Source organism: Mandrillus leucophaeus, unplaced genomic scaffold (genome assembly GCF_000951045.1).
Source record: "Mandrillus leucophaeus isolate KB7577 unplaced genomic scaffold, Mleu.le_1.0 Scaffold390, whole genome shotgun sequence".
NCBI classification, from domain to species: domain Eukaryota; kingdom Metazoa; phylum Chordata; class Mammalia; order Primates; family Cercopithecidae; genus Mandrillus; species Mandrillus leucophaeus.
This window is the reverse complement of record NW_012104143.1, coordinates 1,884,722-1,907,746: the sequence shown is the minus strand read 5'-3', so window position 1 is coordinate 1,907,746 and position 23,025 is coordinate 1,884,722. Positions and strand designations below refer to the sequence as shown.

General features: G+C 41.9%; 1 protein-coding gene across 4 annotated transcripts in view; it reads right to left on the bottom strand.

Annotated features, from left to right (window-relative positions):
* Positions 1-6,395: 6,395 nt before the first annotated feature.
* FOPNL (FGFR1OP N-terminal like) overlaps positions 6,396-23,025 on the bottom strand; it is a 22,919-nt gene continuing 6,289 nt past the window's right edge. For 2 of the 4 annotated variants that reach the window (XM_011991184.1, XM_011991185.1), the window contains 3 exons: positions 20,374-20,458; positions 14,078-14,214; positions 6,396-8,182 (listed from right to left, as the gene is read on the bottom strand). In XM_011991184.1, the coding sequence (XP_011846574.1) occupies positions 8,106-8,182; positions 14,078-14,214; positions 20,374-20,458 (299 nt within the window). In that variant the 3' untranslated portion in view covers positions 6,396-8,105. The remainder of the gene's footprint in view (positions 8,183-14,077; positions 14,215-20,373; positions 20,459-23,025) is intronic. The other 2 variants (XM_011991187.1, XM_011991188.1) reach the window with 2 other exon arrangements.

The window sequence follows — 23,025 nt, the reverse complement described above, 5'->3', positions numbered from 1 at the left end:
AGAGCTCTGCATCTCAGACCCTCTTGGGTCCTTCTTCATCCTTCCAGCATCAAGCTCACCTGGTTTTCACCCTGGAAACTCCTGAGCCTGGCCCTTGCCCTGCAAGGGGCCTGAATCAGAGAGTCAAGAACAGCCTGCATTCAGCTGGCTGGGAAAGTGAGGGGTAAAGCTCTAGGGAAAATGATGAATGAGCTGCTCCCCACATGCTTTTAACATCTACGCTGTAAAAGGAGTGGAAATCGTCCCTGCATCAGCCCAGAAATGATATAGAGCAGAGAAGTAATGGAAGGGGGAAAATTGAAGTCAACCATCCCCTTCCCATCCTGGAAAGAGAATGCAGGGCAGGCCATCGGAATCTAACTTGCTGGCCTGAAGTAAAAAGTGGCATTAATACTAGAGGCATGAACACTGTACTTCCAAAGGGTTCCATTTGATTTTTTAAATAACTTGTTGGTATCTTTTAAAAGAGAATAATTATAATGTGATTAACAATTGGAGACTTTGTAACAAACACTCAGTTTTACTTCATTCTCTCGCCTACCCCTTATCTAACAACCCTTTATTAAAAATTAAAGTAGGCAGCCGGGAGTAGTGGCTCATGCCTGTAATCCCAGCAATTTGGGAAGCCAAAGTGGGTGAATCACTTGAAGTCAGGAGTTCAAGACCAGCCTAGCCAACATGGTGAAACCCCCATTTCTACTAAAAATACAAAAATTAGCTGGGCGTGGTGGTGCACACCTGTAGTCCCAGCTACTCGGGAGGCTGAGGTAGGATAACTGCTTGAACACAGGAGTCAAAGGTTGCAGTGAGCTGAGATTGTGCCATAGAACTCCAGCCTGGGAGCCTGGGTGACAGAGCAAGACTCCATCTCAAAAACAAACAAACAAACAAAAGTAGCCAAGGTCAGGCATGGTGGCTCACACCTGTAATCCTAGCACTTTGGGAGGCCAAGGCAGGAGGATTGCTTGAGCTCAAAAGTTTGAGACCAGCCTGGGAAACATAGTGAGACCCTGTCTTTACAAAAAATACAAAAATTAGCCATGTGTGGTGGTGGGCACCTGTAATCCCAGCTCCTTTGGAGGCTGAGGTGGGAGGATCACTTGAGCCTGGGAGGCAGAGGTTGCAGTGAGCTGAGACTGTGCCACTATACTCCAGCCCGGGTGGCAGAGTGAGACCCTGTCTTGAAAAAAAACTTTTTTTTTTTTTTTTAAGTAGCCAGCCTGGGCAACGTGGTGAGATCCTATCTCTATAAATAAATAAATAGCAGCTGGGTGTGGTGTAGCCTGCAGTTCTAGCTACTAGGGAGGCTGAGGTAGGAGGATCTCTTGAACCTGGAAGGTTGAAACTGCAGTGAACTATAGTGAACTATGATTGCACCACTGCATTCTAGCCTGGGCAACAGAGCAAGACCTTGTCTGTAAAAAATAAGGTACGTACTTTAATCCCCTCCCTATCCCCATTTTACTGTGGAGAATCTAGGTTTGGAGAGGTTAAATAACCCAGCAGTGGTAGAACAGGAATTCCAACCCAAGTCTTTCTGACACAGTCCATAGTAGACAGAAGTCTGAGTTTTTTAAACCCAGATCTCTTCAGCACCAACCAAGCAGCTTTGGGATTGTCAGTAAACCTCTTTGAGCCCATTTTCTCAAGGAAAAGCAAAGATGATCAGATTCTTTGCCTCAAGTACCTTTCTGATTGTTAAATATGACAGCACTTATGAAGGCCTTTACGAACTATCTCAGACCTTTCTGGTACACTCTGGAAGCAGGCAGGGACAGTATGTCACCTAACAGTCATTCAATAGATATCTGTCCAATGCATGAAGTTCTGATGTTTGAATCTTCAAAAGTGCGTTGTTATCATTCGATCAGATGCCTCTGTTTTATTTCTCATGGCTCAAAAGGTCAGTTCTTTTAAGATGGAGGAGGCAATAGTCACTTTTTAAAATGTCACTTTGACTGAGTGCTGTCAAGTAATTTTCCTTGGCATATCTTTTTTTGTGACGGGCTGTTTAATGGGAGTTTCCATGAATTCATGAAACAAGACGGCCAAGGGGAAATTTCTCTCTTACAGTCTTTTTTTGCTGTTGGCCTAAAAAAAAGCCCCAAAGTGGCTGGGCACGCCTGTGATCCCAGCACTTTGAGAGGCTGCAGTGGAAGGATCGCTTGAGCCCAGGAGTTCGAGACCAGCTTAGGCAACATAGCAAGATCCCTGTCTCTATAAAATAAGAATAATAATAATAATTAGTTGGACACGACGGTGTGTGTCTGTAGTCCCAACTAGAGAGTGAAGTATGAGGATTGTTTGAGCCCCGGAGTTTAAGGCTGCAGTGAACTGTGATCATACCAGTGCACTCCAGCCTGGGCAACAGAGCAAGACCCTGTCTCAACAAAACAAAACAAAACAAAACAAAACAAAACCATGAAGTATGATCCCCTCCAATTTTTAAGAACATTGAAGATTGAGTCTGAGTGTGTTTTACTCCTGCATGTGCCTCAAGATTTAATATTTTTTGGCCGGGCACAGTGGCTTACACCTGTAATCCCAGCAGTTTGGGAGGCCATGGTGGGTGCAACACTTGAGGTCAGGTGTTCGAGACCAGCCTGGCCAACATGGTAAAACCCTGTCACTACTAAAAATACAAAAATTAGCCCGGTGTGGTGGTGCACGCCTGTAGTCCCAGCTACTCGGGAGGCTGAGACAGGAGAATTGCTTGAACCTGGGAGGTGGAGGTTGCAGTGGGCCAAGATCACACCATTGCACTCCAGCCTGGGCTACAGAGAGAGGCTCCATCTCAAAAAAAAGAAGAAGAAGATTTAAAAATTTTAAAGCATTATCAGCCCAAGCATATAGAGACAACTAGATCTGGCCCAAGAGCTGTGAATAAAGGAACATCATTCGTGACCACAAGCACGACCACGCTCCAACTCTTGCACGAAAGTACTTTGTTTCACCCATGATGGCCCCCATGATGAACCTCACACTTCTCCCGACACTAGATGGCATTGCATAGTAACCTGCAATGGTCTTTCCTTCATCATCAATTTCCAACTCTGATATCATGATTTGGTGGGTGACATTCCTGATAGATTCTCTATGTCTATCAGGAAGGGTCCTAAAACTCTCAATAAAAGTAGTTCTACAGGTTTCTAAAAAATGAAACACACCGGGCATGGGCATGGTCACTCACGCCTGTAATTCTAGCACTTTGGGAGGCTAAGGTGGATCTCCTGAGGTCAGGAGTTCGAGACCAGCCTGGCCAACATGGCGCAACCCCATCTCTACTAAAAGTACAAAAATTAGCCGGGCACGGTGGTGGGCGCCTGTAATCCCAGCTACTCGGGAGGCTGAGGTGGGAGAATTGCTTGAACCTGGGAGGCAGAGGTTGCAGTGAGCCAAGATCATGCCATTGCACTCCAGCCTGGGCAACAAGAGTGAGACACCGTCTCAATAAAAACAAACAAACAAACAAAAACAAAAACAAACACACTCTTACCATATAATCCAGAAAATTCTTCTTAGGATTTGCCCAAAAGAGTTGAAAACTTTTGTCTATACAAAAACCTGCACGCACATGAAGTTTATAACGGCTTTACTCAGTATCGCCAAAACTTGAAAGCAGCCAAGATGTCCCTCAGTAGGTGAATGGATAAATAACAATGGAATGTTATTCAGCACTAAAAAGAAATGAGCTATCAAGGCAAGAAAAGATGAATGAAAATTACAGCTGGGCATTATGGCTGACGCCTGTAATCCCAGCACTTTGGGAGGCCAAGGCAGGCAGATCAGCTGAGGTGAGGAGTTCGAGACCAGCCTGGCCAACATGGTGAAACCCTGTCTCTACTAAAAATACAAAAATTAACCAGGTCTGGTGGTGGGCACCTGTAATCCCAATTACTTGGGGGGCTGAGGCAGGAGAAACACTTGAATGAGGGAGGTGGAGGTTACCATGAGCCGAGATCATACCACTGCACTCCAGCCTGGGTGACAGAGCGAGACTCTGTCTTAAAAAAAAAAAAAAAAAAAAAAAGACATGAAGAAAACTTAAATGCCTGTTGCTAAGGGAAAGATGTCAATCTGAAAAGGCCACATACTGTATGATTCCAACTATACGACATTCTGGAAAAGACAGGAATAAGTGGAGTAGAGAGGATTTTTTTAGGGCAGTGACATTCCTCTGTATGATACTAAAATGGTGAATACATGTCACTAGACATCTGTCCAAAACCATGGAATGTGCAGACAGTCCTCAACTTACAATGGTTAAACTTACGATTTTTCAACTTTATGAAGGTGGGAAAATGGGGCATTCAGTAGAAACCGTACTTTGAATACCTACAAAACCATGTTTTTTCACTTTCAATACAGTATTCAATAAATTACATGGTCAACACTTTATTATAAAATGGAATTTGTGTTAGATAATTTTGCCCAACTGTAGGCTAATCTAAGTGACCTGAACACATGTTAAGTAGGCTTGGCTACGCTATGATGCTCGGTAGGTGAGGTGTATTAAATGCATTTTGGGCTGGGCATGGTGGCTCACATCTGTAATCCCAGTACTTTGTGAGGCTAAGATGGGCAGATCACTTGAACTCAGGAGTTCGAGACCAGCCTGGGCCACATAGTGAGATCCCATCCCTACAAAAAATACAAAAATTCACCAGGTGTGGTAGCATGTGCCTATAGTCTCAGCTACTCAGGAGGGTGAGGCAGAAGGATCGCTTGAATCTGGGAGGCGGAGGTTGGAGGGAGAACATCGCGCAACTGCACTGCAGCCCGGGTGCTAGAGACCTTACCCAATCAATCAAAGAATCAACGAACTTTGACTTATTTTCAACTTGATAGTGTTATTGAGACGCAACCCCATGAGTCAAAGAGCATCTGTACACCACCAAGAGTGAACCCTAATGTAACTATGGACTTTTTGTGATGATGATGTGTCAAAATAGGTTCACCCATTGGAATGAATACATGTGCCACTCGATGCCGGATCTTGACAGTGGGAGAAGCTAGACATGCATGGGTGCAGGGGGCAGACAGGAGCTCTGTGCTTCCAGTCAATCTAGCCATGAACCTAAAACTGCTCTGAAAAACAAAAGTCTACTTTTTTTTCAGACAAGAGTCTCAGTCACCCAGGCTGGAGTGCAATGGCGTGATCTCGGCTCACTGCAACCTCGGCCTCCCGGGTTCAAGCGATTCTCCTGCCTCAGCCTCCCCAGTAGCTGGGATTACAGGCGCACGCCACCACGCCTGGCTAAGTTTGTTATTTTTAGTAGAGATAGGGTTTTGCCATGTTGGTCAGTTTGAACTCCTGACCTCAGGTGATACGCCTGCCTTCGCCTTCCAAAGTGCTGGGATTACAGGCGTGAGCCACCGCGACCAGCCTAAAGGTAACTGTTTTTGAGACGGAATTTCGCTCTTGTTGCCCAGGCTGGAGTGCAATGGCGCGATCTTGGCTCACTGCAACCCCCGCCTCCAGGGTTCAAGTGATTCTCCTGCCTCAGCCTCCTGAGTAGCTGGGATTACAGGCGCCCACCACCACACCCAGATAATTCTTTGATTTTTAGTAGAGACGGGGTTTCATCATATTGGTCAGGCTGGTCTCAAACTCCTGACCTCAGGTGATCCGCCCGCTTCGGCCTCCCAAAGTGCTGGGATTACAGGCGTGAGCCACTGCGCCCGGCCAGTAGTTTTATTTCACTTCTATTTTTAAAAGATTGCTGAATACCACGCAATCCTCAAATCGTGGTTGTTACCAAAAAATCAAGTACCAAGTGGCTGGGAAGCATTGTCCCAAATGCCTTTAAAGGCATATTCTCACAAATGTTCATCTTTCATGTACACTTAGTTTTAAAAGAACACATCAAATTCTACATAATCATAAAGGTATGTGAGTGATATACAAATGTGTTCTTGCACATCATTATAAGGCTATTAGTTTGTTCTATGCAAGCATATATGCTAAGCTTAAATTTATCTCCTTCAAAAGCCACCTCTGCTCCTGCTATGAGGTTTTAGATCACCCAAGTCGTACACTTCCTAAATCCCTCTTCAGTTCCCATTCCCAACCTGTTTTTGTGTAAATCCAAGTTTTCTCCTAAAACTTCTCTAGCAACTCTAGAAGATAACTTCTCCCAACAATTCCAAGAAACCCACGAGTAAGGTACTTAATATAACACATTTGTAAGAAGAGTTGGCTTGTCCTCTGCGCTTTTTCTTCCTTCCTATAAACATGTGCAGACGGCAGGAAAGTCCCCCGGCCTCCACCCCTCAATGGCGAAGTTTCTGAAAATCCCAACGGACAGCCTGGCAGCCATCTCCAATCATTCTTCTGTTTTTGATGTGTGTCTTTTGATGAGAGAACAGTGATATAAACACCCTTTGCACCAAAGTGACTTATTTTTTTTTTTATTACATGATACATTGAAAGTATAAAAAGTTGCCTCAGTACAAATTACAGAATAATGCGTACAAAAGTGCTATGGACTACATGTGACAATTCTGTTTAACTTACATCTTGATGATTTTATATCAGTATCCAAAATTATATACTCCGGCATTTTTTCCAAATCTAGTCTTACATGATTGCAACTCCTGAGGTAAACTAAGTGCCTACTGCCAACATCCTTGGACGAAAACCAAGTCCCCCGGGAGAATTCAGATATTTATATTCGCACATACAATACAACGGAATTCATCATTGTAATCAGATATTACAGATTTAAAACTGGAAAATGGACTCTTGTAATACTTCTGCATCCATATATAATTTTACCAACAGGGCCTCTCGAAATGTTGTGTATAGTTTAAGTGGATTTCATTAATAAGTTTCTGCATTTAGATAAAAATTCTTGGCTAAGCTGTAAGAAGTGAACACTGACTAGCATCGTCAAACAGAAAATCAAAAGTTTCAACAATCTGCAAAGCAGCACAGAACTGACATCCTGAAGAGGGTGTCAATTTTGCTAACTACAGCTCTTACCACTCCTCTCCACGGAAAACCTTTAAGCAAATGTTGTCAGTGTACAGGTGCGCAGGCAAAATTTAGTTCTGAATATACCATCGAACTTTTGCCAATCAGGAGCTGTCTACCATCATAGTCAGCTGTTTTCAACGAAATGAGCCTGTGGACACTACATTATAAAAAACTTCTTTAATAAATATCAAAGTAGCGTATTAGAGATAGCACATACTACTTTTCTATCCCAAGAATAGAAACTGATGTTTGATGAGAGTTTCCGAGCCCAAACGAGTTGGGGGCTGGCCCTCTTCTGGCTCATGTGTGATTGCACAACCCAGGGCCACACGGAGGTTAAACAATGCCATCTTTGAAAAATCACTTTCTGGTATTTCCCCCAAAGCCTGTCTCTTCATGCTTACTTCACATTCTTTATCTAATAAAATAAACTCTTTGTTTTCTTTACAGAAAAATTATTACAGCAAACTTACTTCCCCTCTACCTTTTAATTAAATCTTCCAGTAAGCCAAAATAGTCTAAGGAAAGAAAAAGTACGTTGTTGCCTATTGAAAAGGTAATACAAAGCCCTTTCATTTCCTTACAAACTTTAAGGGCCTTTACAATACTTCCTAAAGGGCTGGGCTCGGTGGCTCACGCCTGTAATCCCAGCACTTTGGGAGGCTGAGGCACGCAGATCACTTGAGGTCAGGAGTTCGAGACCAGCCTGGCAAGCATGGTGAAACCCCATCTCTAGTAAAAATACAAAAACTAGTCCGGTGTGGTGGCACAGGCCTGTTGTCCCAGCTACATGGGAGGCTGAGGCAGGAGAATCACTTGAATCTGGGAGGCGGAGATTGCAGTGAGCTGAGATCATGCCACTGCACTCCAGCCTGGGTGACAGAGCGAGACTCTGCCTCAAGAAACAAAAAATACTTCCTAAAAACAATACTTCTTTTTTTCAAGTCAAATCCAATAAGCTAGATGACAGAGTTAGCTTTTATTCACCAATGTAGTTAAACATGAGGGGTGTATTGTAGAAACTCAAATTTCTACAAATATTAGTGGTGCATTTTGGTGACACTGGAACAATAAATAAGTTATTTAATAATACAATTTTAAGATAAAAGATACCCCAAACGAAGCATTATCTGTTTACTGCCTGAGAAACATGAAGATCTTCAATGTTAGTACTTTTCCGCTCCTCCTTTCTTAGGTGCTCATCTGAAATGCACAGAAACCAATGTTAATACTTATCCTAAGTCAAAACAGGCAGATAGGTAGACACAGCTACAAACAGTTTAGGATGTTACATATTCAATATTCTATGAGTTCTTTAGATGGTTTAGGACAATGAAAAAAACTCATTATTTTTTAAACACTATTGAAGAAATCAGAGGCCAGGTGTGGTGGCTCAGGCCTGTAATCCTAGCACTTTGGGAGGCCGAGGTGGGTGGATTACCTGAGGTCTCAAGAGTTACAGACTAGTCTGGCCAACATGGTGAAACCCTGTCTCTCCTAAAAATACAAAAATTAGTCAGGCATGATGGCACGCGCCTATAATCCAAGCTACTCAGGAGGCTGAGGCAGGAGAATCGCTGGAACCCGGGAGGTGGAAGTTGCAGTGAGCCAAGATCATGCCATTGCACTCCAGCCTGGGGGACAAGAGTGAAACTCGGTCTCAGAAAAAAAAAAAAAAAAAAGAAATCAGAAATGTCTGGCATTAGGGACTCTAATTATTCAAAAGTGTTTCTTGACTTTTTTTTTTAGTACAACCTGCAGTAAACCCATGCCTAAGTAGTTACAAACCTCTCTCTTACATGTAAGGAATGAAATTTGCAAGAAAGGACAAGGTGTTCAATCAGCATTTTGAGGGTTGCCAAAGCTCTTCAATTACAACACAATGAAAAGCACTTCAAATAGGATTGCCTGAGGTCAGGAGTTAGAGACCCCGTCTCTACTAAAAATACAAAAATTAGCCAGGTATAGTGGCGGGCGCCTATAATCCCAGCTACTCGGGAGGCTGACGCAGGAGAATCGCTTGAACCCAGGAAGTGGAGATTGTAGTGAGCTGAGATCGTGCCACTGCACTCCAGCCTGGGTGACAGAGCGAGACTGTCTTGGAAAAAAAAAAAAAAAAGAATGTGGAGACTTAATATCCTAATGCAACAAAAATGCAATGCAAAAACTAGATTCCTGAGAATATATGAACTCCAAACACTTTCTACCACTGGCAAAACATCTTTCTTGCAACAATTTTGGTAATAGGAAAAAATATACACACAAATTTAGATAAACTGCTAGAAAATGCAATTTTATCACCATAACACCTACTGGATTTTCTAATTCTACAATGTGATTATACACACGCTTTATTAGTTCTCAGCTGATTATTCTCAGTGCCAATACTACTTTAAGGGTCTGGATAACAGATGGAACTCTCTCTTCCTTTATTTTAGGTAACTTTGCTGGACAGAAATAAATTAACAATTTCCTCAGAAGGCAACAATTTTAGGTCTTCTAGAAAAGTGTTATAAAAAATAAAGTCTATTATGCTTGATAGATGTGCAATAAAGTTAAGCTGGTGATTGTCTCTATTATAAAAATCTGGTCATTCATTTACAATAAAAATCTTCCCCAGGCATGTAGTCCCAGCTGTAGTCCCAGCTACTTGGGAGGCTGAGGTGGGAGGATCACCTGGGCCTGTGAGGTCAAGGCTGCAGAGAGCCATGATTGTGTCACTACACTCCAGCCTGGGTGACAGAGTGAGACCCTATCTCTTAAAAACAAAAAAAGGAAAAAAAAACTGTGTGTATGTGTGTGTGTGTGTGTGTATATATATATATATAAAATTTACTGAATAGCAAAAACTACTTTGCCTCCGAGATTACAAGCACTAACAACAGCAGTACAAATGCATTGGCTGTCATTTCAAATGTGGGTGTGCCTACATAAACCCTCTTCATTTTTTTTTCAGCACTGAAAACTTGGATGAGAGAAGCACTTTTTCATCTTGGCATGACTTGGACTGACTTCTTTCTTTCCTTTTTTTTTTGAGATGGAGTCTCGCTCTGTCGCCTAGGCTGAAGTACAGAGGCGCAATCTCTACTCACTGCAACCTCTGCCTCCCGGGTTCAAGCAATTCTCCTGCCTCAGCCTCCTAAGTAGCTGGGACTACAGGCGCACACCATCACACCCAGCTAATTTTTGTATTTTTAGTAGAGACGGGGTTTCACTTGGCTAGGCTTGTCTCGAACTCCTAACCTCAGGTGATCCACCCACCTCAGCCTCCCAAGGTGCTGGGATTACAGGGGTGAGCTGCCGTGGCCTGGCCTGAACTTTCAAATAAAAGCCAATTTGGTTTCAGGGTTTGATATTTCCGTTGAATGAGCTTCTGTGGAGATAAGGTACTGTGATGTAGAGAATAAGGATTTTAGTATCTTCACAACCTTTTCAATGCTGTCAAATAAGAGTTCTGGAGACAGTGAGCTAGAGTTGAGAAAGTAAATGGAATGCTTAAGTGTGTTACTGAAACGATGCAATTTTGGCTGACAACTTTCAAGGCACTACACAAAGAGGTTGTGTCAAAAAAATTTTTGATGACCAAGAAAATAATGTGCAAAATCACTGTTCTTTCCCAATTCATTCAGCAGTCATCCTCATTTCTGAGCTGTCTACAGAGCTTTCCACAGAACAGGAACGCAAGGTGGCTTTACTGACTTGAACTCGACTCTGATGTTCCTGGCACTTTAGTGGTGTAGGGGGCGTGTGTCTATGTGTCTCTTTCCTTCCCTCCCTCCAGCCCTATGGTGTATGCGTAATCTACCGCTTTCATCTCAAAAGAACAGAAACTGGTTAGGAAATAGTGTTCTTTATAACTTTCTTACTAGTCATGAGCCGTGAGTATTAACGAGGCTGATTATGAAACTTAAAAACCAGAAAGTTATTTATCAAGTGGTTATTTTTCTTTACAGGACTGATAGTATTAATGACTGGGGGTTGCTGTGTTAAGAAGTGTTAAGGTGTACAATATCCACTGGTGACAACTGAACTCAGAAACCCATATTGTCATATATTCTTGGTAAGCGTATAGACTGATAAAGCCTTTTTGGAGGGGAATTAGACAATATCTACTATATTTTTAAATATGCATATCCTTTGAACCAACAACTCTACTTTAGGCATCCACACAAGAGAAACGTATAGACAAAGATACAATGTTACATCACAATACTGTAATGTGTGGACAATACTTAAATGTGTGGACAAAGATACAATGTTACATCAAAATACTGTAAAAGCAAAATATTTAAAACTACATTAAGAGTGATTATAAGGTGGGAGACTAGCCTGGGCAACATGACAAGACCCTGACTGCAAAAAATTAACAAATAAGCGAGGTGTGGTGGTGCGCCCCTATAGTCCTGGCTACTTGGGATGCTGATGTGGAAAGACTGAGCCAAGGAGTTTGAGGCTACAGTGAGCCATGATTGTGCCACTGCACTCCAACCTGGATGACAGAGTAAGACCTCATCTCTAAAATTAAAAAAAGGATGATTATAACAATACTCTGGAATATGAAACAAAGCTAAAAATGAGATCTACATGTATCAACAAGTGAAAAAAAGCAAATTACAGGATAACGTGCACCATAACAATGCATACATATTTAAATACACAGAAATGAGTCCTGAAGGGGCTGGGCATGGGCAGGTGCAGTGGCTCACGCCTGTAATCCCAGTACCTTGGGAGGCCAAGGTGGGTGGATCGCCTGAGATCATGAGTTGGAGACCAGCCTGGCCAACACAGTGAAACCCCATCTCTACTAAAAATACAAAAATTAGAGTGGGTGTGGTAGCACATGCTTTCAGTCCCAGCTACTTGGGAGGCAGGAGAATCGCTTGAAACTGGGAGGCGGAGGTTGCAGTGAGTGAGATAGTGCCATTGCACTCCAGCCGGGGTGACAGAGTGAGAGTCCATCTAAAATAAAAATAAAAATAAAATAAATAAAATAAAATAGAAATGAGTCCCAAAGAACACCCTGCAAACTGCTAACAGGGATACCTTCTATAAAAAGGGAGAATTGAGGAGTTAGGGAGAGGCAAGAAAGAAAAAAGGAAAATTAAAGGGAACTTTTTACTATTTAAAAAATTTAGAGATTTACTCATGTACTTGCCCAATTAATGTTTTATTTTGCTCATTAAATACTTGCCAATTAGTAGGCAGTAATGTCAGTTCCTTACGAATCCCTGAGAATTTGGAAAACTTCTCCATAATCTACATGTGGAAAGGTATACGGGAATAGCAATCAAATGTGCTGATTCTGCTACTAATTATCTGCTATAGGCCTCAGATGAGTTACTTAACCTCTTAGTATTGGAACCTTCTTAAGGTTTTCTCAACTGTAAAATAAGTAGGTGGGAATGACTTATTTCCCAACGTTCCATCCAGTTCAGAATTCTAAGATATATAGAAAGATATCTCCTAGTACAGTCAGAAACCACCTCCAAAAGAGGTTATCCTGATTCACTGTTGACTTTCAGACCTCAAGAGACACCAAACATCTAACACGGTCACTACTGGTCATAGCAGTTTAGGAAACTACAAAGGCAATCCACATTTTAGGCATTTCCTAAAAGTTTGTGTCAACATTCAAGATTCACATTTATTCTGATAATTGGCAGCCTAAACTCCACCTTTAACTGTCCTTAAAAATCGATCAGCTCTCGACTGGGTGCGGTGGCTCATGCCTGTAATCCCAGCACTTTGGGAGGCTGAGGCAGATACATCACGAGGTCAGGAGATCAAGACCATCCTGACTAACACGGTGAAACCCTGTCTCTACAAAAAATACAAAAAATTAGCTGGGTGTGGTGGCGGGCGCCTGTAGTCCCAGTTACTCGGAAGGCTGAGGCAGGGGAATGGAGTGAACCCAGGAGGCAGAGCTTGCAGTGAGACGAGATCACGCCACTGTACTCCAGCCTGGGCAACAGAGCGAGACTCCAAAAAAAAAAAAAAAAAGTCGATCAGCTCTCTACCACAACTGCAAACACTGAGCTATAACCCACTCATTTCAAATGGTGAAAATGGGATCCTATTGCTGGGATAATCAAAATGAGGGCCAGGTACAGGCTCGTGCCTGTAACCCCAACACTCTGAGAGGCCGTGGTGGGAAATCACTTAAGACCCAGTTCAAGACCAGCCCAGTGAGCATAGTGAGACTTCCATCTCTACAAAAGTTAAAAATTAGCTGGGTATGGTGCCTGAAGTCCTAGCTACTTGGGAGGACGAGGCAAGAAGGTGAGAGGATTGCTTGAGCCCCGCAGTTCAAGGTTACGGTGAGCTATGATCGCACCACTGCACTCTAGTCGGGTGACAGAGTGAGACCCTGTCTCAAAAAAATACATAAAAATTTAAAAGCTACTAAAAGCTCATTTAAAACACAGGCAATCTGAAAGAAATGTGGGCCATTCTCCTAAGAATCTGTAACTTGTAGGTAACTTCCACTCTAACTAACACAAACAGTATCCTAAAAATGCAAATGACTTCTCTATCTGTATTTAGCAATCTTACCTTTTATTTTGCAGTCATGGAGAGGAAAAAAAAAAAGATTACTTAATAAAAAGCTATTTATTCAGTATACTAAGGATCTAAGCTGCTCCAAAGACTAAGAATTTACATGAAAATTGGAGTTTTCAATACTTTTTTATTTTTTAAAAAAATTTAATTAATGTAATTTTTTAATTAAAAAAAAAAGAGAGATGGGGTTTCACCATGTCACTTAGGCTAGTCTCAAACTCCTGACCTCAAGCAACCCACCTGCCTCGGCATCCCAAAGTGCTGGGATTACAGGCATGAGCTACGGTGCCTGGCCCGGAGTTTTCAATACTTCTATAAAGAAATTACATCTAAGAATTCTGCCCAGTTATGCCTCCCACCCTTCCCTGTCCAAGATTCTTTCCAAAAAGCATTGTTTCTTGGAGTAACACAGGCTAACCATATTAGATATAAGCAGAATTAAACTATGACTCAAAAGCTCAGTAAAGACTCCAAAGAAAAATATATAGGAAGAAAATATATTTGCTGACCGCTAAAAGATGTATCTCAGAACACTCATACCCATTGGCTTTCTTCTACTAGGTTGTCTGCCAAGACTTGGGTCTGAAGGCTGAAGTGAAGGCCCTTTCAGAAATGTATTCTGCATGCCATCCTTAGTTCCACGCAAGAAATGGGCTAAAATCCCATATAAAAGAGGTCTATAGCAGGAAGAAAACAAAACAAAACCAAAAGTAATAAATTTGCGTGAACAGGAAAAACTTAAAACATTTATTCTTTAAAAGGTAACCTCTGACATCAAAATGACCAAGTGATTCACTAGACTTGAAAAAGCTGCATGATTATTATCCAAACTGCAAACTGTTCGTACTTTTAAATTTAAGAGTACCACTTAATTTCACGACAATTTTAAAACCCAGAGAAAACATGTTAACAACTTAAATTTCATCTACACTGAAATATAATTTCTATTAATCCACAGGAATTTATCTTTTAAACTCCAAAGTCCAGTTTACTATTTCCCAACACCTAACCCCATCTAATACACAACAGGTATTCAATAAACACCTCTTGATTAATAAGTCCTTGCCCTGAAAAAGTCTTAGGTCCTGAGAGCCAGGTGACCTGGGTTCAAATCCTGGCTTTGCCATTTGCTAGCTGTGGGACTCTGTAAGATTCTTAACCTCTCCAGCCTCATAAGCGTTTCTTCCTTTACAAATTAGGATAAGCACCATCCCTCCCTTACAGGGCTGTTATGCACTAAATGAGTTAATAAATGTCAAGTGTTTTTTACTGTGCCTGGCACATGTGAAATAGTACGTAAATGTTAGCTCCTGTGTAGCTAACATTTATTTAGATTAATATTTATATTACCTAACATTTTAAATTCTTTATAGTTTACAGAACACATACCTCTTCTCTTCTGATCCTCATCATGTAATGTCAAAATCATCAACTGCAATTTATAAAGGAGAAAACCACAGCCAGGAGATTTGCTAGATTCCCTCAGACAGTAAATAAAGTTTACCCTTGAACCCCAAATCCCATATTCTTTTCCTTACAATGTGCTGCCTGGGGGTTTCTATTAGTACTCTTGCATAAAGGAAAGCTGCTCTGCTGACAATAAAGAGTGGTGCAACAGAAATGTTTTCCTTTGTTTCCAATCTCATATTTGAAAATATAATTAAAAGGATTTAATCTTTTTTATTTTTAATTTTTGTGGGTACATAGCAGGTGTATATATTTGTGGGGAGGATTTATTTTTTGAGATATGTATCTGTTTACTAGCTGGTATAATGGTTTACAGTATGACACTCCCTTCTCATTGCCCTCCCTTTGAGTGTGAGCTGAACTCACTTCTAATTGGCAGAAGGCTGACTTCAGAGGTCATGTGGTAATGGTATTGCAGCTTCCTCCTTGCTTTCTCTCTTGGATTGCTGCCTTTGGGAGAAGTCAGATGCCTCACGACACTTCAGCAGCCCCTTCAGCAGCCCCAGAAAGGTACATGCGATAAGAAACTGAGGCCGCCTGTCAATATTATTATGAGTTTGGAAGCTGATAGTTTAGCCACATTCAAGGCTTCAGACTACAACCCTGGCTGGCATCTTGACTACAACCTCACGGGGCAGCCTGAGCTAGACTTACGTGACTAAGCTGATCCCAAATCCCCAAATATCCCACAAATAATCTATGTTGTTGTTTTAAGCCACCAAATTCTGGAATAATATCATACCAATTTTTCCATGCAACAAGGAAACCAGGAAAGTAAGTTTCTTTATTTAATAAGATGCCTCAACTCTTATGAAAGCATCACCTAGTAATATAAAACAGGTCTCTTCATTTACTTTAATCTTCCCCGAAGTGTTAATTGGTTCAAGATGATTTTTAAATGTTGAAAATTTTATTTTTTAAGTTGATAGTCAATAAAATTTACCTGTGATTAAATTTTGGGTTGGATATGGGGGCTCAGGCCTGTAATCCCAGGACTTTGGGGGGCCAGCCTGGCCTTAAGCAGGAGTTTGAGACAGCCCGAACAACACAGTGAGTCCCCTAGCTCTACAGCAATTTGATTTTAAATTAGCCACACAAGGAAATATGCACCTGTGGTCCCAGCTACGGGCAGGCTGAGATGGGAGGATCGCTTGAGTCCAGGAGGGAGAGGCGACGTGCAAATTCATGGATTAAGGTTTATTTTTAAAAATACGTTTCAAAAAGATAATTTAAAGAAAAGTGCGTCCTCACAATACCTTGCCTGTAATTCTGAAATGCAAAATTCTGAAAACTGGACTTTCTTCATATATCTGGCAAAAAAAATCATCAGATGGCAAGGGTTGACCTAACAAGGCTATTACAGACTTTATCTTACTTTGTGTGAAAATATTAATGTGCTGGGTGCGGTGGCTTATGCCTGTAATCCCAGTGCTTTGGGAGGCTGAGGTAGGAGGATCACCTGAGGTCAGAAGTTCAAGACCAGCCTGACCAACGTGGAGAAACCCCCTATCTAAAAACACAAAATTAGCCGGGTGTGCTGGCCCATGCCTGTAATCCCAGCTACTCAGGAGGCTGAGGCAGGAGAGTTGCCTGAACCTAGGAGGCAGAGGTTGCGGTCAGCCGAGATCGTGTCATTGCACTCCAGCCTGGGCGACAAGAGCAAAACTCCATCTCAAAAAAAAAAAAATTAACGTGATTGTGGAACACTACTTCAGGACTCCCTAGCACATATATGTAGTATTTGGCATATGTACCATATTACTTTATTTTTTTAAAGAATTGAAGTCTCGGGTTAGGCGTGATGGCTCACACCCGTAATCTCAGCACTTTGGGAGGCCGAGGCAGATGGATCATGAGGTCAGGAAATGGAGGCCATCCTGGCTAAAATGGTGAAACCCTGTCTCTACTAAAAATACAAAAAATTAGCCGGGCGTGGTGGCATGCATCTGCAGTCCCAGCTACTTGGGAAGCTGAGGCAGGAGAATCGCTTGAACCTGGGAGGCGGCGGTTGCAGTGGGCCGAGATCGCACCACTGCACTCCAGCCTGGATGACAAGACCGAGACTCCATCTCAAAAAAAAAAAAAAAAAGAATTGAACTCTTGCTGTGTGGCCCACACTGGAGTGCAGCAGCAAGATCATGGCTCACTGCAGCCTCGATCTCCAGGATTTAAGCAATCTTCTTGCCTCACCCTCCTAAGTAGCTAGGACTACAGGCATGTCATTTTAAAACCTGAAAACGTTTGGATTTTCAAACATATATCTGGCCTCAATGGTTTTAGATGCAGCACTGTAGATCTGTAAGTAAATGAGTAATATGTGACTATGGCAAACTTTGTGAATGCCAATCACTGAACCGTGAGAAACAAGGGCATAAAGAAGTTACCTAACTTTTAAAAACTAAAGCTGTTTCAGCAACTTTTTTTTTTTTTTTGAGACAGAGTCTCGCTCTGTCACCCAGCCTGGAGTGCAGTGGCACGATCTTAGCTCACTGCAAGCTCCGCCTCCTGGGTTGATGCCATTCTCTTGCCTCACCCTCAGGAGTAGCTGGGACTACAGGCACCCACCACCTTGCCTGGCTAATTTTTTGTATATTTAGTAGAGACGGGTTTCACCGTGTTAGTCAGGATGGTCTCAATCTCCTGACCTTGTGATCTGCCTGCCTCGGCCTCCCAAAGTGCTGGGATTATAGGCGTGAGCCACCGGGCCCAGCCTTCTTTTTTTAAAACATATGAAACGTTTCACGAACTTGCATGTCATCCCTTTGCCAGGGCCATGCTAATCTCTGTACTGCTCCAATTTTAGTATATGTGCTGCTAAAGCAAGCATAAACTTCTTAATACTTCCATCTGAAGTAGGTATCTCAAAAGCTACCAAGAAGCCAGTAGGAGTAAAATCATTGCTTATTTCCATCAACTGCTAAATGTAAAATACTGTCTTGTATTAAACCATGTAATACCTCACTGCTCATCCTAAGTCACGCTTAGATTCCCCCAATTATTTTTCCCACCGTTCTCAATTACACAGTTTTAATACTTTTCAAAACACTTGTCACCAGGTGCAGTGGCTCATGCCTGTAATCCCAACACTTTAGAAGACCAAGGCAGGTGGATAACTTGAGCCGACGAATTGGAGACCAGCCTGGCTAACGTGGTAAAACACCATCTCTACAAAAAATACAAAATTAGCCAGGCATGATGGTGCATGCTGGCACATGCCTGTAATTCCAGCTACATGGGAGGCTGAGGTGGGAGGATCGCTTGAGCCCAGGAGTTCAAGGCTGCAGTAAGCCATGATCAAGCCGCTGCACTCTAGAGACCTGGGCAACAGAGTGAAACCCCGCCTTGAAAACACAAACAAAATAAAACCCACAGCATTTTGGGAGGTGGAGGTGGGCAGATCACTTGAGGCCAGGAGTTCAAGACCAGCCTGGCCAATATGGTGGAACCCCATCTCTACTAAAAAATATGAAAAAAAAATTAGCTGGGCATGGTGGTGCACACCTGTAATCCTAGCTACTCAGGAGGTTGAGGCAGGAGAATCCCGGGAGGAGATTGCAGTGAGCTGAGATGGGGCCACTGCACTCCAGCATGGGTGACTGAGAGAGACCCTATCTCAAAAAAAGGAAAAAAAAAAAAAGAAAAAGAAACACGGGAAGATGAGGGGAAGAGAAAAAGGAAAATGTCATAAAGGAGTTACTATCTGAACAGGACCAACAGAAAGGAAAATGCTCCAATAGAAGTTAAGAGGGAGAAAGGTGATCTAGGACTTCTGGGATAAGGGAATGGTTTACAAGGCAAAGCAGCATAAAGTTGCAAAATGTCTTCAGGGCACAATCAGAAATCAGATGTAAGCAGATTCAACAACAGATGGGGTAGAAAGATAGAGGCCTAAAATGCTATGCTAAGCAACTGGGACTTCACTATACACACAATGACAAAGGTAGTATATGATCCTGGAACATTAATTTTACACAAGGATTTGTGGGAGAGTTAAATTTAATTGGAATGTCATTTAAAACATTTGTATGGTAAAGCAAATAACTTTTAAGAACTTTTTCTTTTTTTTTTTTTTTTTGAGGCAGGGTCTGTTTCTGTCACCTAGGCTAGAATACAGTGGCATGATCTTGGCTCACTGCAACCTCTGCTGCCCAGGTTAAAGCAATTCTCATGCCTGAGCCTCCCTAGTAGCTGGGACTATAGGCACACGCCACCATGCCTGGCTAATCTTTTTGTATTTTCAGTAGAGATGGGGTTTCACCATGTTGGCCAGGCTGGTCTTGAACTCCTGACCTCAGGTAATCCGCCTGCCTCAGCCTCTGAAGTGCTGGGATTACAGGCATGAGCTACGTCTGGCTAAACATGGGGTTTCCCCTTGTTGCCCAGGCTGGTCTTGAACTCCTGAGCTTAAGTGATCCATCTACTTCAGCCTTCCAAAGTGCTGGCATCACAGGCATGAGACACCTCACCTGGCCTTAAGAACTTCTAGGATAAGAAAACATAAGGCTTCAAAGGAAGTTCTAGATTTTTTAAAAAAGGCTGCTTTAAGCTATGTTCTCAGGTTTCCTATGTACTTTTTTTTTTTTTTGGCCATACAGGAACCCTCCTGAAAAAGTTTAAGAAACACTGAAATAGAAAAAACCTAAGAAAACTAGAAAGTGGTCGTCCTCCTTTTCAAGAGCATAGCTAGTGAGAGGAGGTGCATGGAGGGCAAAGGAGAGAGTAATAGTAACAAAAGCAGTGGGCTGATTCAGTCATCTTGGTAGAAAAAGGAATTCAAGCAGAAGCTGAGGGTTGGAAGTTCATAGGTTGTTTTTTTGTTTTTTTTGTTTTTTTTCAGGAGAGGAGAGATCTGAGTACATTCCTAAGTTGAAGTGAAGGAAGAGTTAAATATGAAGAAAACAACTGACAAGGCGAAGTCTCAGAGGCCAGGCATGGGGGGCTTACGCCTGCAACCCTAGTACTTTGGGAGGCCAAGGCAGGAAGATCACTTGAGGTCAGGAGTTCAAGACCAGCCTGGGCAATAATGTGAGGCCTTATCTCTACAAAAATAATTTGAAAATACAAATAAAAGTTGAAATTATAAATTTAAAAAAAAAAAGAACAAAGCCTTAGAAGGACAAAGGATCAAGAAGTCAAAAGGAGCTAACCCCAGAAAGAAGATGCTTAGTCACTCTGAGGCCATGGAAATTTAGCTTCAGCAAACACAGACCTCATCTGACTTGTTCACTGCTGCACACCCTGGATTTAGTACAATGTTTGACACACACTAGATCTGAACAAATACTTGAATTAAAATGAAGTAAAACCACCATGGTGCAATTATGACTCTAATACAATATTTGGAAACTTCTTTAAAAAAAAATTCTTACATTGTATTATCCTTTGATTCTTCAAATGCATTTAGTTCACGGATGAGAAACTGTCTGTCCAATGGAACGACAGGTTGACCAGATTCTGGAAGAAATTCATGAGAACACTGAGCCTATTAAACTAAAAAGCAAGTAAGATTTTGAAAAGAATCACATTTACCAGAGATACACTTTTCAGATTTTGGAAGAATGATGACAACACATACCAAGACAGATGAAATTGCCTGTGATTTTATGACTTTCAAAATATCTCTTTTGTTAAATGCATGTCTTAATACAGTTTAACATAAATTCACTTTTAAATTCCCCAGTGTTTGGTTGGAAAAAATATCATTTCTATATCCCAATTATAATACTAAATTTTAGAAGTCTGTTTACCAATAAGTTATTTTTGAAAAGAATATCCATTTGGTAACAATAATTATAAATAAAAATTAAAATTAAAATTAACCCCAGTGGGGCAACTGGAACTTGCACACTTTGCTGGTAGGAAAGCACAATGGTACAGCCACTTTGGAAAACAGTTGAGCAGTTTTCTCATAAAGGTGAGCGTGCACTTAACCACACAACCCAGCAATCCCACTCTTACCTTTCTACCCACGACTAATGAAAACTTATGTTCTCACAAACACCTGTATGTAAATGTTTATGGCAGCTTGATTCCTAATTGCTAAAACTAGAAACAACTCAATGCCCATCAACTGGTAATAGATGAGTAAACTAGCACAGCCACACAATAGAACAGTGTTCAAAGGAAAACAAACATGGCTGAATCTTGAATGTATTATACTAAGTGAAAAGAGGCAGACTCAAAAGGCTACATCCTGAATGGTTCCATCTATAGTGGGGGTCCCCAACTCCTGGGCCACAGATCAGAAACCGGGTCGCACAGCAGGAGGTGAGCAGTGGGCAAGTGAGAGAAGCTTGATCTGTGTTTACAGCTGCTGCCCATCCCTTGCATCACTGCCTGAGCTCTGCCTCCTGTTGGTGGCATTAGATTCTCATAGGAGCGTGAACCCTGTTGTGAACTGCACATGCGAGGGATCTGGGTTGCACACTTCTTATGAGAATCTAATGCCTGATGATCTCTCACTGCCTCCCATCACCCCCAGATGGGATCATGTAGTTGCAGGAAAACAGGCTCAGGGCTCCCAATGATTCTACATTATGGTGAGTTATATAATTATTTCATTATATATTATAATGTAATCATAGAAATAAAATATGCAATAAATGTAGTATGCTTGAATCATCTGGAACCATCCTCCCAGGGCCATGGAAAAATTGTCTTCCACGAAACCGGTCCCTGATGCCAAAAAGGCTGGTGATATCTTGATTGTGATCTGGTAGTAATTACACAACTGCAGGCATTTGACTAAAGCTATAGAACTGTACAGTTGAAAAGGTAAATTTTATTGTATGTAAATTATATCCCAGTTTTTTAAAAAAAGCCAAAACATTTAATATGAAAACTTGACTACTGTCACTATATTTCATTCTAGTGAAGCCCAAGTCCCTAACAGATATTTTCATAATTTCTTCTTTTCTGGGTGTAACTGGTATCATACAGCCATCTATAACAAACTAATGAAAGTAGAGATGCTGATATCAAAGATCCTTAAACCAATAAAAATCATGAGTCTTTATGTAGTTAAGATGTATGTTTAATATTAAATAAAGGATCTGTAATGAAAAATTCTAACTTCACAAAGAATTCACTCTGTCTTGCAAAATCTACCTCCTGGCCTCGTTTCTTTGCTGAGGCACATCTCTGAGGCATGAAGTAGTCAAAGCAGAGACAGAACCTGAAGCAAGGGAATCCGATGATGTACATTAGGGTGCCTTGGACCACGCCCCAACTTCATCCCCCACCCCACCAAGTCCAGGAGTAACCAGGATTCTGACTTATTTATATCCAGTCTCTCCTCACTTTTTTGAGAGAAGACATTTAAAAAGTCAGCGGAAGGTGTTAAAAATATTCTCACCACTCAATAACTATTACACTTGAAGAAAAATTTTGTTTCTTAAGAAATAAAATTCAACAGATAAAGGAAATTTATCTTCAACTGCCGACCACCAACCCCCAATATCATTCTCTGCCTCCTACCACTAGGATGAGTTTGGAGTTTCCCCGCTGATAGAGTCTGGATATTTGTCCCTGCCCAAATCTCATGTTGAAATGCACTCCCCAGTGTTGGAAGTGGGACCTGGCGGGAGTTGTTTGGGTCGTGGGGGTGGATCCCCCATAGCTTGGTGCTGTCCTTACCACAGTGAGTGGGTTCTCATGAGATCTGGTCATTTAAAAGTGTGTGGCACTAACCTTCCCCACATGTGGCCCCTGCTTTCACCATGTAACATGCTTGCTGCAGTGAGTAAAAGCTCCCTGAGGCCTCCCAGAAGCTGAGCAGATGCTAGCGCCATGCTTGTACAGTCTGCAGAACCGTGAGCCAAGTAAACCTCTTTTCTTCAATTGGGCGCAGTGGCTCACACTTGTAATCCCAATACTTTGGGAGGCCGAGGCAGGCGGATCACGAGGTCAGGAGATTGAGACCATCCTGGCTAACAAGGTGAAACCCTGTCTCTACTAAAAATACAAAAAATTAGCCGGGCGTGGTGGCACGTGCCTGTAGTCCTAGCTACTTGGGAGGCTGA